The following is a 15,884-nucleotide window of genomic DNA, read 5'->3' as shown; positions in this document are numbered from 1 at the left end:
TTCTCTAGTTTTTATGCTACGAAAATAAACCCTGTTCAAAATTTTCGCCTTGTAATAGTAAGATATCTGAAATATAGAGGCCGGGCCTTTTATTATATTATTTTTTAAAGTCCGCCCTGCCCCTTTCTCTATTTTTCATGCTACAGAAAAGAACCCTGTCTATAATTTTCTCTTTGTAATAGATAGATTAAAACGGGGGATTAAGGTTTTACATAGGAATATCTAGGAAAAAGTCTTCAAAAATCTTCTTAAGAACAGCAATGTCTTATTAATATGGAAGCATTATCAGTTAGTGTAGATGTACGTTTGTTCAAATCATGACCCTCGGGGTAGGATGGGGTCACAATGGGGGATCAAAGTTTTACATAGGATATATATCGAAAAATCTTCTCCACAAGAACAGCAAAGCCATCTTTAATCAGATTGATATGGAAACATCCTCGGGTATTGTAGATTCAAATTCGTTTAAACCATGATAACCGGTCATATAAAATAAATTTTCCGCCGAAATATGGCTGAAATATAGCCGACTCGGCGTTAAATCCTAATCAATCAATCAAACCATGACCCCCTAGGAGTAGGATGGGCCACAATGCACTATCAGGGTTTAGCATGTGAATGTATAGGAGAAAAATTCTAAAACCTTTTTTTCAGGAACAACAAAGCCATATTTAGTCACATTGATATAGAAGTATCTTGAGGTAGTGTAAATTCAAGTTTGTTTAAATCATGACCCCGAGGGATTACAGGTTTCCTCTGAGTCTGACCGTCCGTCTGTCTGTCTAGCTGTCTCTCAGTCTGTCCCACTTGGTTTTCCGCACTTTTTTTCTAAATGCTTCCAGATATTGAGCTGATTTTTGGTATGTTAGTGTATCTTGATGAGTTACAGATGAGGTTTGCATTTTGTCCCGCTTCATTGATTTTTGACGGCATTACGACCTTTTCAATTTTTCAGGGTTTTCCGCAATTCTTTTCCAAACGCTTGCAGATATTGAGCTGATTTTTGGCATGTGACTTTACCTTGATGATTTAAAGATCAAGTTCGCATTTCGTTCCGCTTCATTGATTTTTTATGGAATTATGGCATTTTCAATTTTTAATTGGAACCAGATTACACTTGCCGGTAGGGGACTAGTATTGCTAATGCAATACTCTCAGAATGCTTGTTGATTTTGGTAAAATTTTGTGATTTCAAATGTTTTAGCATCTTTATTAATAGGGATTGTGATGTAAAAATTGTGACGTGTCCTGCTTCCCATAAGGTAATATCCAGAAGTAAATCCATATTTTCAAAATAAAATCCGAAAAAAATACGGGATATCCGTAATAGAACCAGTAAATATCTCTGCTGTAGTTAAAGCGGCAACAATAACCACGACGTTCAATTGTAGTCTTGAATTTGAGTTTGGTTTCAGCAAGTACTAGCAAGCAATAACAACTATACCCAGTGAAGACATTCTCTTGATGCTTTGAAAATGTAATTATGGGTTGAACAAAGTGTTTAACCACTAATCCTTAGCGACAGTAATCTTTGAATTATTTTTTGTCTCAAGATCAATATCTCCAATAATAATGCGAGACCAACTATCACGTGAAGTGGAAGTCATTGTGATTTTGTAACGTCAAGAAACGAGTTAAATGAAATGCTTCCTTGTCCTTGACCTCAGAAATAGTGAACCGATGAATATAATTCATTTATTACATTTTCAACAGTGAAATACTGTGAATTATTTATTGAATAAAAGTGATATTCTCTCACATTGAGAAAGGATACCAAAATGATATTCTCTAACAGTGTGAAAGGATATCAAAGTAGTAAAAAATAATTTCTGGCTTGTCATAAGATAGAGATAGTAACTAACCATCTTGATAGAGCTAAAACTGGAATTTTTTCCCCAAATATGTTGCTAAAATCCATCCTATGTAATGTTTTCAATCTCACAACTGCTAAGCTATGACGTCTTAACCGCTCAACCATGACGTCAAGCCTATGACACTGTGTTAAGAAAAGACAGAGGCAAAGGGAAAACCAAAGAAAATGTAATAAACAGAAAATTCAATGTTTTGTAGATGAATATGGAATTTATTTCACTCGTGAGACAGGATTTTTTTTATATTTTCACTCCTGCTTCGCACTCGTGAAAATATCAAAAAATCCTGTCCCACTCGTGAAATAAATTCCGTATTCATCTTCAAAACATTGAATATCCTCTATGTAGAGTATCATCTTTGTATAAATACTAGCAGACTGGTCATTAAACATTTACTTAGTTATTTACCTACAGGCTTTTATTTTTTTTTTTAATAAATTATTATAATTATTTTTATTTTTTTTTTGCAGTTAAACCAGCTGACTCAAGACAAAGTACACGGTATGTATTACCTGGAAACATTTCATTTTCTTCCTGGGAGTTAGATATTCAGATTGAGATTAATGACATAGTACATACGATCTTTACCAGTGACGCAGAATAAAGTAATGTAATTTAATACCTTTTGAAACACTTAAACAATAGTGCTAAAATACCCCCCCCCCCCAAAAATCTAAATATAGAAATGTGCCTCTGATCCCACGTATTCCAGTAAAAATGTCGTTTAATTTTAGATATGTATATAGTATCCACTTGGCATTCGCGATGGGACCAAGTTGTTGGTGTATGCAAGTATTCTAAACATCCATGCTTTCTGTGGTTGGACTTTAAAGGGAGTTTTTCTTCGCACAGTTTAAAATTATATAGAAAACAGTGGGTGTAAATTGTGTTTTGACAGTTACAAGTGTATTTTAGTCTGTTTTTCTTGAGATTTATGAAGTTATATAAAAATATGTTTCACTGACCACATATTGATTAAATGGATTATTCACGTATGCCTCTATTACTTATTGAATAAAAATTTAAAAATAATAATTACAGAAATAAACAGTCATATGATACGCATGCTTACAGAATAGTCATCGCAATTCTTGCCCTCCGCGGTGTGTTTATCGCTTCTGCGTTACACAGACTTCGGGATACAGGTAGCGTCCACGTTTCACCGTATATAGGCACTATTTAACATGAATGCGAGAGGTACACACTTTTTCTTTATATATTTTCTTTTCTTAAGGTAGGTCGCGGGTTTACTGCATAAAAATTCTTACGAGAAAACATATCCTGAAAATTTGATATAATGTTCCTTAGAATTTGCGGCATATTATCTGAATTTTTTATTAAATTTGCCTACGTGGTTTTAATGCTATATTACTGTAAACGCGGTATAGTTTTCGGTACTATTTTTACGCTTTACTATAGAAATATATAGGAAAATGACTTTTTTAAAACAATTTTACCGAAAGAGTCGGATAACTTTTTAAAGACGTAGACGAATTACTCAGAAATTTCAAAATATGAAGATGAGGAAAAATTACAACTATTGAGGTAAAAAAATCAGTACGTCTTCTCGCTAGTTTTTTTGCTAAATAATTTTAAAGTTTGCTTTTATATTGCCAAAATATTGCGTTTATGGCGTTATTTATGACTAAAACGTCATATATTGAACATAATCGTTTAAGTATCTTTATATTTGGAATATACAAGATCTTAAAGGTGACATAGATGCACACTGTAATTTTATTCAGCATTTCACGTGTTAGGAAGAACAGCAACTTATCTACTCGAGTATTATGCAATTCATATTCTGCCCACAAAGTCAGAATGAACGGTATAGACCGATCTCTCAAACATTTGTTCTTTCTTGTTTCTTTCCTTTTTTTTTCTTTTTCCTTTTTTTTATCAATTTTTCATCGGCAAAATGTAAAATACTTGCATTCAACTTATACACAAACAGCTTAATTTTGTTGTAGAAAAAATTGTACTTCATACTTGTATTTCGTAATACATGCAGTATATTAATATCTGTTTAGAGTGTCATAAAGGTCCGATATGCCAGGTGTTTGTATAAATTTATTTTAACATGTTTAAAGCATTTCACTATGATAAATCAATTCCTTGCTAGCCTGTATATAGAGAACGGCTTTATCAGATTCACAATTTAAACAAAAAAAAAGGGGGGGGGGGGAAATGCATGTAATTAAATTTCATCCGTTTTTATTGTTGAGGATTGATTTTTTCCTAAAAATAACAAATTCAATTTTTTTTCCGGCTGTGATGAGCAAACATGGTTGCATTACCAGGGCTAGACAAATAGCATTGCCCGACGCCCGGGACGACCACTTTTGTTGGTCGGACAAGCTTTTTGTTAAGGGTGAGTTGCCCGCGGACAAGTGCTTCTCCCGTAAAACAAAAATAAATAAATAAATTCCAAGATTCAATTCGTTCTTTCTTAAAATCGAAACTAAACTTGCGCATGTTGCATTAGATAAAATCAGAGAGGTTCCGAAGTACGTATAATCGCTGTCTATAAGTAGTATCAAGTAAACGCTTTGCTGTTATGTATACCTGTGAAACGTGTCAATGCATCAATTTAACGTAGATTTTGATTCATCAGCATGGAGAAATTTGTTGTCGCTAAGCCAAGGAAAGATAACGCTATGCCTTGCCCTAAAAGCCTTCCAGGCGAGAAAAGGAAAGCAGAACCTGATAACAACAATAACGTTGTATCGAAAAATAGCAAGTATGATCAGACGAAACGTGTAAGGGTTTATATTAAAGCTTGGGAAGAAAAATGGCCCTGGCTGACATTTGACGAAGAAAAAAACCTGATGTTTTGTTCGTATTGTAAAACATTTCCTAACATTGCAAAACCTGCTCATTCTAAGAAAACAAACAGTTTTTTCGAAGGATGTGCTCTTTTCAGGGTGGAATCTATGAAAGCTCATCAAGTAAGTGAACCTCACTTGTTATATACAAGCTACTATAAACAGAAACAAGATCAGCCAAAAATATGTGCCACAACAGTAACAGAGACTCCCATTATGACTGCTATTGGCAAACTCAATAAATTACAAAAAGAAAAATTTTCTTCTTTGTTTAACATTGCCTACAAGATAGCAAAATATGGAAAACCTTATACTGACTTTGAAATAGACTGTCAATTGATAAAGAAGTTAGGTGTTGATCTAGGAAATAATTACCTAAACGCTAATCGGTGTAAGGACTTTATCAAAGCAATTTGCGATGCCATGACTGATGCAGTGAAGGAAGACTTGCATAAATCTAACTTTGTGTCCATTCTTGCTGATGGGACTACTGATGTAAGCAACTTGGAACAAGAAAATGTTTGTGTCAGATACATTTCACCAAGTTCAAGTACCCCTGTCACTATGCTTGTTGGAATTGTCGATCTAGAACATGGCCATGCAGATGGTGTTATTGATGGCATATTTAAAGCTTTGTCATCTGTTGGATTAACCAGAGAGTCTCTAAAATCAAATGAGAGTGGGCCTAGCCTTGTGGGTTTGAATTTTGATGGAGCATCTGTTATGCAGGGGAAAAAAAATGGTGTTGCTGGAAAGTTAATGAAAGATTATTCTCATCTGATATCTGTGTGGTGTATTGCACACAAGTTACAGTTATCTGTAATGGATGCAGTAAAGGATGTTGATATTCTACACAGACTGGAGGCAACCCTCAAAGGTATTTATAAGTATTACCACGGATCCCCTAAACGGAGGAGAGAAGTAAAAGCAGTTGCTGAAGTCCTTGAAGCAGACTTGGCCCATATCCCAGATTTAAAAGAGGTGAAAATTTTAAAATATTATAAACAATGTAATATTGAATAAATTTTTTGTAATATAAATACAAAAGCTTCAAATATTGTATACTGTTCAGTGTGGTACCTATAGAAAAGATAATTGAATTTAGATAATTTAAAAAACTTAATTGGTGCAATGTATTGTAGTATGATTAATTCAACATACTCATAGTCTGATAATGATTTATGATTTCAGGTCAGATGGGTAGCTAGTCAGAGTAAAGCATTACAAGCCATCAAAACCAACTTACTGGTCATTACCACACATCTTGGTGAAGCTGCTTCAAGATCAGATGTGTATGCTGGAAGTGCAAAGAAATATCTAAAAGATTTATGCTCTTCATCAGTCTTGAAAACTATGTTTCTACTTCTTGACATCCTAGGAGTGATAGCTGATTTGTCCAAGGTAATATGCTGTTTTTAGACTTGTGAGCAAATCAAATGCTCTGCATAAAAATGGTGTTTACAAAAATAAATTATGATTTCAAATGAAAGTAATAATTAACTGTCTAGTGAACAAGCCAAAGGGTGAAGAGAAATTCAGAGAATCAGAGTTCTTAATCTTAATTGATGACTTTATGTTTTTCCTATTGAATCAGTTTTTTCAGACAGAAGATTTATTGATTCTTGAAGTTCTTCCCAAAATGGAAGCTGCTTGTCTTAGACTTACATCTTTAAAGTATCACCCAGGAGAAAATATGCAAGAATTTCTGGGGAAGTACAGTCCGGACACCGGATACTTTGGTGATGTGAAACTAACTGGACCATGTCCTGAGGTGGATTTTAAGGACAAGTCAACACAACACATTTTGGACAAAACCATTGCTTTCTTGGATGAAAGGTTCAAATGAATTAATTAATAGCTTTAATTTACATACTCACATGCATTTATATTGTAATATAAATAAAATAGACAGTAAATGCATTTTCAATTAATTCATTTTTTCTCTCAAAAATTCTAAACCATAAAAGTCTTTCAAATATTACAAATTATAAAAAAGTCACAGTATTACATATTTTTCATTATTTAATTTTTTATTCATTGTAGATTTTCAGTCTTCAAGGAAAGTCCAGTGAAAGACATGAATCTAGTTTTTAATTTTAAAACCTGGCCTTTAGATAGGGAAACTTTGTGTGTTTATGGAATGAAAAGTCTTGACACTATTCTTAATTACTTTAACCCCATATTTGAACAAGAGAGAGATAACATCCACACAGAATACCAGAATTTAAAAGCGTACATGGCGCCATACAAAACCATGCCAATATATGATGCTTATCTCTCTCTTGTTCAAACTGGTGTTCCTTCTCTTAGAAACATTGTAAAAGTGGTTGAACTTATGCTTTGTCTTAGTTGCTCCACTGCAAAGTGTGAGAGAGTGTTTTCAAGTTTAAAACTGCTTAAAACAAGGTTAAGGTCTTCTTTGACACAGGACAATTTAAATTCACAATTACAGATAATGGTGGAGGGTCCCTCTCTTGCAGAGTTTAAACCTGATCTTGCCATTGAAAAGTGGCTAAACAGTACTTCGGATGGAAAAGGGAGGCACATAAATGGGCACAAATTTGAATGTACAAAGGATGTAAACATTGATGAATGTGAAGAACTTCTGTATCAGACAGTTGAGAAGTAAAAGAATGTTATTGTAAATGATTTTTGTGTTTTTTCTTTATCTTGTGCAAAAAGGTGGGACAAGTAATTTTTTTGATGGGACAAGTAATTTTATGGTGGTCACCTGTCCGAGGGCAAGTACCTTAAAATTCTATTTGTCTAGCCCTGATTACGCACCTTCCCTTCGTTGCAAATTACGTGCACACATACAGCCTTTCAAATTTTCGGCTTAGCAATTTACGGTAACTTTCATTTTGCGTGCCATATCTTTAATTTAACACTGACTCATTTTGATTGACCTTTAGCAGTTTAGTATCATTTTGAATATAAAATTTAATTATTCCTTGCATTTTGCATCGCATTTATTATGTTTTATTAGTTTGTTCTTATACATTACACATATAATCAGAGCAGAATTCAAACTTGTAATACTCTGGTTTCATACATTTACGACAATACAATTACGGACAATAACATGTACTTTCTACGCTTCGTACGGACTAGATTCTATTGCTAAAGTAATTTTCAGAGAAATAAACGGGAAGCAATGCAACGTCGCCTTTGTGACGTAACTGACGTCATAATCAAATGTGCACAAAACAACCGCTCGAATCGTCGAAATTGTGTACCGAAATTGATGACAAAAGCAAACCCGCGACCTACCTTAAAGGCAGTGATTTATGTAAAAAAGCTGTTTAAATTACCCTATTTATTTTCAAGAACAAATACCTCTCACCATGCAAGGAAATTCAATTGCATCCTCTTCAGACGTGCACTTATTTGAAATTTAAATGAAAAGATCTTGTTTTCCATCATTCTGCCAGCTTCTTTTCATCCTTCCTCCTTCCATAATTACAAGCAAGTTTGTTAAGGTATTCAATGTATAATGAAGGGATTTTAATCAATTTTGAATCATCTTGAACTAGTTAAAAATGCATTTCTAGATAACAATGAAAGTGAAATAAATTCAAATTCACATGACAGATAACATGTAAGAAGCCAGTCACTTTGCACCTTAAGAGTTTTTGAAGAGTTATCTGCCCTTAATGAAAAGAAGAAAAATTTTAATGTTTTCAAAATATCTATAGTGAATGATTCATTTTATTTCATATTATAATAAAGAGAGTTTATGCATATATTCACCAAGAGATTTGCATGAAATGCAAATTACTTTTTACAATATCTTAATAACACATGCGCTGCCCATGAACTTCAATGTTAACTTCAAGGTACAATAATCAAAATTTGGTTTATTCCTTTGGTGGAGTATTTTTGTTTGATAACACCTTCAAAATGCTACCATGTTTTAAAAATCGGACCATTCATTAATTATGTACAAAAAAAATGGTCGTTATACATTGAAAACCTGAAGTAACTAACATGGCAATGATCACGGTATCACATGCCTCAGATATATATTGTCATTTATTAATTTTCAATCTAAAGTTGAAAATGACATGACAGATTATAATTTGTCATGTAGTCATTCTCAACTTTAGATTGAAAATTAAAGGGCAGTATTGTCGTAGTCTTGTAAAGTTCTTAAACGGTGATTTTTTTTGGGGGGGGGGGGGCTATATATGTTCTGTTAAAAAAAGATTCACATTTGCAAATATTTTTCTCAGATGAATCTACTGAAAAGAGGGGAAAGGGTCTAAAAAGTTCTTGACTTAGTGCAACTCAGAAACTTTGCACAATACAATGGGTCGTTTAGTGAAATATTTGCCTAAGTAGTTATGTAAATATAAGTTATGATTAACAACGTTAGATATTTAGTTCTCTGGGACAGAATTTGATCGCGTCACCAACAAAGTTAATTTCCAATTGAACTTTTTAAAAATGGTTATTTATGACATTTTAGAAAAGAATATACCTGTACCTATCAGATGTTTAAATATAAAATAGATTCCATTGTAGCCTTCCTAAAAAACAGTTATGAGTTCTAATTAAGATGAAATTTACTTGTATACTCAAATTATGGATGTATGCTCGAAAGTTAATAATAAGAATGATAAAAGTAAAGAAAAAATATCTGTTAATCTTCAAGATAGTTATATATATATATATATATATATATATATATATATATATATATATATATATATATATATATATATATATATATATAAAATTCTTCATGGAAAAGATATGAGTAGTGTACATGTATCGGTACCATTTACGATTATTTTACCCGTAACATAATCATGTAGGATTTATCTGAGGTTTCTATTTACTAATTTCATGATTGCATGAAAAACCTTCATTTTATCTCAGCTGCAACCCCCCCCCCCCCCTCCAAAAATAAAAAAAAAACCGTGGCGCTCTTGTTGGTGAATAAAATCGCACACTTGAAAAACTCAAATTTTAGTGGCACTGGTTAGTGAGAAAAACTGAAATTTTCTGAGAAATATCAGATTCCAGATAATCATGGTGATGGTCGCCTCAAAGTCAGGGATGGGTTAAGTTATACGACGGTACTTATGGTTTATAATTTTTTTTTGGTCAGCTTCAAATGAATTTCAAGTCACAATTGAATTAAGAATGAAAGTTTACGTAAGGATATAGTGCACGCACTTTTTAAATGTTGATATCTATAGGTCGCTCTAATTAAGATGTCTCACACATCAAAGAATTAAAATTGCTTGAAATTTACAGAATTTGTGAAATGTCCCTAAATGCACGATCACCCTCTTTTATATTAAATCTCACAATTTTCTCCAGAGAGCATATTATAAACGATATTTGGTAATGCACATAGTTACTTTGGAAATTTTATCAATAAAATTGCTAAAATGAAAAAAATCAAAGAAAATTGACCGCCAACATATCTTTGAGATTGATTGCATGTTGTTTAACGTTCGAGAATTTTTCACCAACATAGAGACGTCACCATATATCTTTAAGGGCTTCAAATCTAGACCATTACTCGGCACTCCGTTCCATTGAGCAGTGAAGAAATTTTATCGTGCCATCGCCTGCTGTGACACAGGACCTCGGTTTTTAAGGTCTCACCCAAAAGACCCTCAACTTTCACTTTAAAGTACCGAGCGCTTAGCGAAAGAACATTTGTTACCTTTTTATCGACGTAGGCCAGTGGCTTACGGGGTTTGAACCCCTAAAACGCAACATTTAATCGTAAAATACAAAGCTAAATATAATGCCAATCAAACAACTTAGTGATTTTTAAAAAGTGCTCACGGTGCACAAGGCTTAACATAACTGTGGTCAACGAGTGGATGCTTCAGAGAACAACCAGAATAACGACGCATTTTTGCTCGAGTGTTATTTATTTTGCTTTGTGATTCCTGCAATCCAGATATGCTGCGGACAGAACATTTAGCTTTAGCTAGATTGTAAATAGCGTAAGCTTAAAATCAGGTCTTTCAAACGCTGTAGTCTAGCAGTGTGGCATTAACATCAAAGTACTGAATCGATGTGATGTCTTCCAGTACAATGTGAAATATATCCCAAAGTTTACTGGCATATACAAAACCTTACATCAAAAGACAACCTCCAATGAAAACCATTGGAAAGCAAAAAGTGAGCAATACGACAAATGCATTTTGTAACTTATTTGATCTATAAAAACTGAACTAGTTACTTTTAAACAAAAGCGAAAATACCAACAAAAAAAAAAAGAATCTTTACCATATGAATGTGTAAAAAAAAAAAAAAGGGGGGGGGGCCTGGAACCATGTGTCATATGTCTTTGAAATTCCAGTCCCCGGGGCCATAAAACTTAGATGAGCTTACTCTTGATCTTAGTTTCACTTTTCCGCTAACGATTCCTTTGTAAAAGTGAGACTGGGATCAAAATTGAGACTGGGATCAAAAATGAGCTCGTCTAAGTTTTATGGCCCCGGAACCACATTAATCACTGATGCAGCTAACATTTAATACAATAAAAACAAACCCTCTCTTTGTTTTTTTTTTGGGGGGGGGGGGAGCAGGCCCATTTCGACATTTTTTTCCAACTAAACTCAATTTGGTATAATTTATTTCATTTAATCATATGAAGCATTGTAGACTCGAAATACCTTAAGAAAATTGATCATTTTTTAAACTTAAAAAAAAAAAATGTTAATGTATATACCTTAAATAAATTTATATTCTAAGAATACTTAAAGAGACAAAAAGGTATGATATTTAAATAAAATAATTATTTTATTTTTTTCCAATTGCAAGGCATATAAATCTCTACCTGGAAAACAAAATTATACGTACATTGTCAATCTAAAGTTTTAAACTAATAGACTTAGGTTTAAGCTATTTCATTTCTTGCATAGTTTATTTACATAATATTTATACTTAAGATTAACACATTTTTCTTTTCTCATCTCTCCATATTTTCAGAGCCTTATCAAAGTAGCAAATTTGTTACATTCTCTTCAAAGTTCATTTTCAAATTCCTTATTATTATTTCTTTTTTGTGAATCTGCATTTAATAAATGAAAACAAAGAATTATAAATTAATTACTATATTATGAAAACTAGAGATCTACTACTGCATGTCGACTGAGAGACTTTATCATGCAATCAGCCTTGTTTTTCACATCTGTGATCGCCAAAGACAGTTAATAGCTCTAAAATATATGTCTGTATTCACAGCATGAATTAAATCAAATAGTCGAAATTCATCTCCAACATTTTTGGTATGATATCGATAGAGGTCCAGCTGTTTTGCGTCTTGGTGTGTATAACTTGTAACAATCTATTTTTTAATATATACTAGTATGCAGAAGAGTAAATTCCAGAAGAATATAGACGAAAGCGCCCTGCTGTTATTCATCTATTTAAACAGTGATAACACCGAACAGATTTATAAATTGTGACAATAATACCACGTGCTCTTAACAAATTTAAAAAAAAATGATTTACAAAACAGAGGGGATAAAAATGTTAACCTTCGCTTTTATGATAATTTACGACAAAGTTTTGAGCTCAATCGTCCCTATATTGATCCCCGAATTCATTTAACTGCATAGTTCAAAGTAAGCAGAACGCCTCTTTCAGCTGATTTTGTTCCACGATTCTGGCTCCAAGACCATAAACTGAGAACAGACTTAAGTCAAAATTTCAAACCAATATATCTTTTGAAATAATTTTCATAATCAAACAAAATTTTCGTTATATGTTTGAATTTAAATGTTATACAAAATTGCAAATTTTTAAGCAAATGCATTAAATAAAACTCGAGATATTCAAATTTTGACTTGAGTCTTTTCTAAGTTTATGGTCTTTGGGCCTATTCTCTTCCTTGCCTGCGATCGACGTTCAATATCACGATCTCTGTCATAGCCATTTGTTTACATTTTACCCTCGCTAGAATCGTTCGGAGCGTAGGGATACTTCATATCTTATTCACACTCAGGAATTTGTAGTACGTATTTGTAAATCCATGAAAACACTACTTATTGCTTGAAAATCACATTAAATTCATTTTCGATCTTGTTTTGTGACCGAAATTCTGATTTCAATGCATGTATAAACAGAGGACTATATTTCTTAGTGAACTGATCAAAATTAACGTTTTAATATTTCCAATCAATCTTGCAAGTGCTATTGTTTAAATATTAGTAACCTATCTCTGATTTGATCCTTGCTTTCTAAGGTATCACCAGTTAACATCAAGAGTAGTGAATTGTCCCGAAGAGTGAAAATTAGGGCTGGGACGATATATCGAGATGTCGATTCTGTGTGAGGACGATACGCATATCAATACATGTACGTACGAAGAAATATCGAAATATCCCCCAAAAGTTCTCACTTAAGTTTTTCTTTGTTAACTTAACATTTTGGGTTTAATATGTAAAATAAATATGCTAAATATAAATATAATTATGAAATACATAATAATTAACACCAATTATGTAAAATAATTTTGTTTTACAACAGATATGCAACTTCTTTGAATAAATCATTCTTATTTGTAAAGAAATGTTTAGTTCATTTCAATAAAAAAAACCCCAAATTTATAACATAATTATCGTGATACATATCGTATCGTGGCTCAAATATCGTGATACGTATCGATAAAGAAAAAGTTGTATCGTCCCAGCCCTAGTGAAAATAAATAAGAAATTGCAAATGGTAGTGATCAGAGAGGGGCGCCATTGAAGTTTGTTTGTTTTTAACGTCCCTCGAGAGAATTTTTCACTCATATGGAGACGCCACCACTTGCCGGTGGAGAGCTGCAAATTTTGTCCTATACTTACGGCCATTGAGCAGTAAGGGATCTTTTTCGTGCCAGCACCTACTGCGACACGGGACCTCGGTTTATACGGTCTCATCTGAAGGACCGGTCTCCACGTCCCACAGTGGGATTCGAACCCGCGACGTAAGGATCAACTCCTTACTTCGCGACTCTAGAGCAGACACTCTAACCACTGCGCCACGCATTGAAGCTGGTCAGCAGCTTACGAGGCTGACTTACGTCACCTCGAATTGCTACTAAGATACGATGAAACCTGTGTGAAAGCATCCTAAGGTAATGGCAGATTTAAAGTTGTCAAATTATCCCGCGATGGGGGGGGGGGGTGACAGGGGTAGGTGCGGCAACGATAGAGCATCGAAGTCTTATTTAGTAAATATAAAATATATTTGAAAATCTTTTTCTTAAGGGTGGACCGTCACAGTATCTCAGTCAGTAGAGCGCTCGCTCCGTTATCGGAAGGTCATGTGTTGAAACTCCGGCCGCCACTGACTTAAGTTGATAAAAAATAGTTAGCTACTGTTCCTTCGCCAAGCGCTCGGCAGTTTGAAGTGAAAGTTGCGGGTCTTTCGGATGAAACCTTAAAAACCGAGAAGCCGTGTCACGACAATGATCCCTCACTGTTCAATGGCCTTGGTCTAAATTTGAAGCCCTTCACCGGTATATGGTGACGTCTCTATATATTGATGAAAAGCGTAAAAAAACATACAATCAACTAGTCTAAACGGTATGGTCACAAAAGGGAATCAAAGTTTTACATTGAAATACATGTATGTACGAAAAATCTATTAAAACCTTTACGGGATCAGAAACAATAAAACGTTTTGTGAAAGCTTCCTGAGGTAATGTAAATTCTTGTTTTAGTCTTGCCCCACCCCCCACCCCCTCCCTACTGTGTTTATTCAGTCTTTTTTTTTTAATAATACATGGACCCCTAGAGTTGTTCAAAACCAAGATCAAATTTTACGCAAAATATACACAGTAGAAGAATGTTTGTCTCCATAACTACAAGGCCATATTAGTCATACTGATATTGAAACATCCCCATTTTATGTGGTTTCAGAAATCCCTTAGACTTAGGATGGATCCATAATATGGGAATATAGAAACCTGAAGAAAATAAACAGCAGTGCTTGTTACTTAGGAGATCATTGTGGCCCACGGGCTTCTTGTTAAGTATTCACATCTGATTAAGACCACTTCTCGAATATGTTGTTATACAGAACTTACCCTATCCTCAGTGTTTAACATGCATTCTCTGTAAGCACCAAAAAATCTTGGAAACGACATCTCTCCGATTTTGATGAAATTTGCACCACAGGTGCATCTTGGCACAAAACTAGGAAATATGGTGTTAGAAGTTTCACACGTGCACCCGGTTGCCATGGAGACGGGTCAATTGAATTTGGCCCTTTTTGGCCCTTTTTGACCAAATAAAAACATGAAAATTGAGGAAATGTAAATGCATTTTTGTCTTTATGTAGTAAACTCAAACACAAATCATTGTATCATAAGAAAACATCAACTTTTAAGGTATACAGGGCATATAATCGGTTATTCCAGAATTATTCCCACTCTAAGAAAAAGGTCCTGTAAAATGACATTGTTTCTGAAAATGTGAAAAATGGGAAATTTGGTATTTTTTGAGAACTTTAAGGTTAAATAAAAAAAATTGTCTACGGAAATTTTTCAAATCTTATGTGTGTTTTATACTTCAGAATTAGGAGTGTCACCTCATGAAAAAATTGGAGTGGGATCTCAATTCTATTTTTAGTAACATATATCTATAAATAGACATATTTCAGAAAAATCTAAAAAATCAAATTTGGGCAGAGTTTAAGATGCCATTGGTAGGTATTTAAGAAATATACTGTAAAAGTCAATATGTTAATGACAGAAACTGGACACCAATAACTACTATGCATATTATTTGAAGGGAGTTCCGTTTTCTATTTATAGCTTCAAATGCCTTAAAATAGACATGTCTCATAATATGTGTAAAAATGACTATTTTCTATCATTTAGAAGCTCCACTAAAACATAAGTGATAAACATACTGCTATCACCAATATTTCATCAATTAGAACATGGGATAATACAATAACTCACACATTATTGAGGATAGGCTCTCATTTCTATAAATAGTACAAATGTCTAAAATTAGACACATGGGAAATTAATGACGAAATGTGGATTTTTTGCACTAGTTCTCACATTAGAGATGAACAATTTGCATACTAACTGTCATAAACTGTAACTGACATAATGTGACTGACAAGTACAGAAGAGCATTAACTGAAATGCAGAATAATAAGCGGAGGTTTCCATTTCTATTTATAGTAACAATTGTTTAAAAATAGACATTCTGAA

At 33.5% G+C, this 15,884-nt stretch overlaps 2 protein-coding genes and 1 long non-coding RNA gene across 3 annotated transcripts in view; all 3 read left to right on the top strand.

The window, feature by feature from the left end:
- LOC133182075 (uncharacterized) overlaps nucleotides 1-15,884 on the top strand; it is a 262,045-nt gene that overhangs the window by 124,605 nt on the left and 121,556 nt on the right. The window lies entirely within an intron of this gene.
- The window catches only part of LOC133182070 (calmodulin-beta-like), a 79,670-nt gene that overhangs the window by 36,220 nt on the left and 27,566 nt on the right, over nucleotides 1-15,884 (top strand). The window contains exon 2 of the mRNA XM_061316785.1: nucleotides 2,342-2,372. Within this exon, the coding sequence (XP_061172769.1) occupies nucleotides 2,342-2,372 (31 nt within the window). The remainder of the gene's footprint in view (nucleotides 1-2,341; nucleotides 2,373-15,884) is intronic.
- LOC133184008 (zinc finger protein 862-like) lies at nucleotides 5,311-7,325 on the top strand. The gene is made up of 4 exons (XM_061318882.1): nucleotides 5,311-5,677; nucleotides 5,888-6,097; nucleotides 6,291-6,532; nucleotides 6,740-7,325. The coding sequence occupies exons 1-4, from the start codon at nucleotides 5,420-5,422 to the stop codon at nucleotides 7,323-7,325; spliced, it is 1,296 nt and encodes a 431-aa protein (XP_061174866.1). The 5' UTR covers nucleotides 5,311-5,419.

This window comes from Saccostrea echinata, unplaced genomic scaffold (genome assembly GCF_033153115.1).
Source record: "Saccostrea echinata isolate AGI-Se365-2 ecotype Australia unplaced genomic scaffold, CSIRO_AGI_Sech_v1 ptg000009l, whole genome shotgun sequence".
Lineage (NCBI taxonomy): Eukaryota > Metazoa > Mollusca > Bivalvia > Ostreida > Ostreidae > Saccostrea > Saccostrea echinata.
This window is presented reverse-complemented; position numbering and strand designations above follow the sequence as displayed.

What these genes read in the sequence shown, in the direction of transcription:
- LOC133184008 (XM_061318882.1), top strand. Translation starts at nt 5,420, where the DNA reads ATGCAGGGGAAAAAAAATGGTGTTGCTGGAAAGTTAATGAAAGATTAT. An exon ending in TGATAGCTGATTTGTCCAAG is followed by an intron (nt 6,098 to 6,290) that starts GTAATATGCTGT and finishes CTATTGAATCAG; the next exon opens with TTTTTTCAGACAGAAGATTT. An exon ending in ATTGCTTTCTTGGATGAAAG is followed by an intron (nt 6,533 to 6,739) that starts GTTCAAATGAAT and finishes TATTCATTGTAG; the next exon opens with ATTTTCAGTCTTCAAGGAAA.